Raw genomic sequence first — 1456 nt, forward strand, 5'->3', positions numbered from 1 at the left:
CCGCGAGCGCCTGCCGAGCGCAGCCCTCCGCGGCCATGGCTGAGCTCCGGCTCCAAGGCGGGCAGGGAGCCGCTCTGCCCGCAGGGGCTGCACCTCCGCATGGGGCACAGCCGGTGCCCGGGTCCTGCTGCCTTTACCTCGGATGAAGGCCAGGTCGGTGAGCAGCTTCAGCTCCCTGCTGACGTCCAGCTGGAAGTGGCTGAAAGAGGCCGTGGCCGCAGGACGGAAGCTCTGCAGCGAGTCGGTAGCCCTGAGGATCCTGCGGCACAGGAGAACAGGGACATCAGGGTGGTATGCGGCGGCCACCTTGGGCACCACAGGGCCCTGCCCGCCCTGGCAGCCCCATGCCTGCCAGGATCCCTGCGGCCCCGGTACCTGTTGTGCAGCTGCTTGGCAGCCTGGACGAAGCAGGGGTGGTCGGTCTCCTTCAGCACCTCCTGGGCGTAGCCCACCATGCCCGAGTTCTCCAGCATGGCCTGGTGCTCCTGGATCTGGCAGTGCAGGCTGGCCAGCCGCTCCTGCTGGCACTCCTCGATCGCCTGCAGCAGGGTCGCCCGCTTCTCCTCCAGCATGGCACATAGCCCCTGGATCAGCTGCGACACCTCCTCCTTGGCCTGCGAGCCATTCACCTGCCAAGCACGGCAGGGTCCGTGTGCCGCACGCCCCGGGGCAGAGAGGGGACCCGCCTGGCAGTGCCACCCCCCACCTAGGGACAGCTCAGGGAGGGGCAGGCACCTTCCGCCCTCACCTCTGTGTGTTTCACCGTCTCCTCCAGCTCGGCAATCTGGGTCTGCACCGTGTCCTGGCTGCTCAGGATGTAGGCGAGGCTCTTCGTCAGCTTCTCCTGCAGGGAAGGAGGTGAGGCGAGGTGCCGGCAACCCCCACGCCCCCGACCTACACACCCCATCTGTGCTGGGGCTCCGCCAGTGCCCCCGATTCCTCCCCGCCGAGCCCTGTCCCTGCCCCAAGCCTGGCCCCCACGGCCTTTACCCTGAGGGCCTGGTAGGCGCTGAGCACCGGGGTGATCTTGTGGCTGGTGTGAGTGCGTCGCACGCGGCAGAGCTGGCACACCAGCCGCTGGCAGGTCTTGCAGTAGTGAGTCACCTCTTCCTTGTGCTCCGGGCACATCAGCCCCTGCGCGGGCACAGGAGAGCTCAGCGGGGCTCCGCGCCCGTCCCCCTCCAGGGGCTCCCCCCGGCACCCACAAAACCCCGAGCGGGGAAGGAAGACCCCGACGGGGAGGCCGTACCTTAGGGCGGAAGGTGAGGGTGGGGGGCGTGGGCTCGTGCTGGGCTTTCTGGGTGCCCCAGGGGTGGTAGAGCTTGAAACACTCATTGCAGAAGCTGGACTTGCACTCAGTGCAGCCCTTGGTGGCCTCCAGCTGCGGGGGCTTGCAGAACTGGCACATGATGGCGGCGCTGATGTTGATGGTCTGGCGGTAGCGTTCCACCACCCG

The 1456-nt window shown here is 68.2% G+C and overlaps 1 protein-coding gene across 1 annotated transcript in view; it reads right to left on the minus strand.

Moving 5' to 3' along the window:
* The window catches only part of TRIM46 (tripartite motif containing 46), a 10331-nt gene that overhangs the window by 2235 nt on the left and 6640 nt on the right, over positions 1–1456 (minus strand). The window contains 5 exon segments of the mRNA XM_009274460.1: positions 138–259; positions 376–629; positions 749–844; positions 991–1134; positions 1250–1423. Coding sequence (XP_009272735.1) covers positions 138–259; positions 376–629; positions 749–844; positions 991–1134; positions 1250–1423 — 790 coding nt within the window.

This window comes from Aptenodytes forsteri, unplaced genomic scaffold (assembly GCF_000699145.1).
Source record: "Aptenodytes forsteri isolate BGI_AS27 unplaced genomic scaffold, ASM69914v1 Scaffold624, whole genome shotgun sequence".
NCBI classification, from domain to species: domain Eukaryota; kingdom Metazoa; phylum Chordata; class Aves; order Sphenisciformes; family Spheniscidae; genus Aptenodytes; species Aptenodytes forsteri.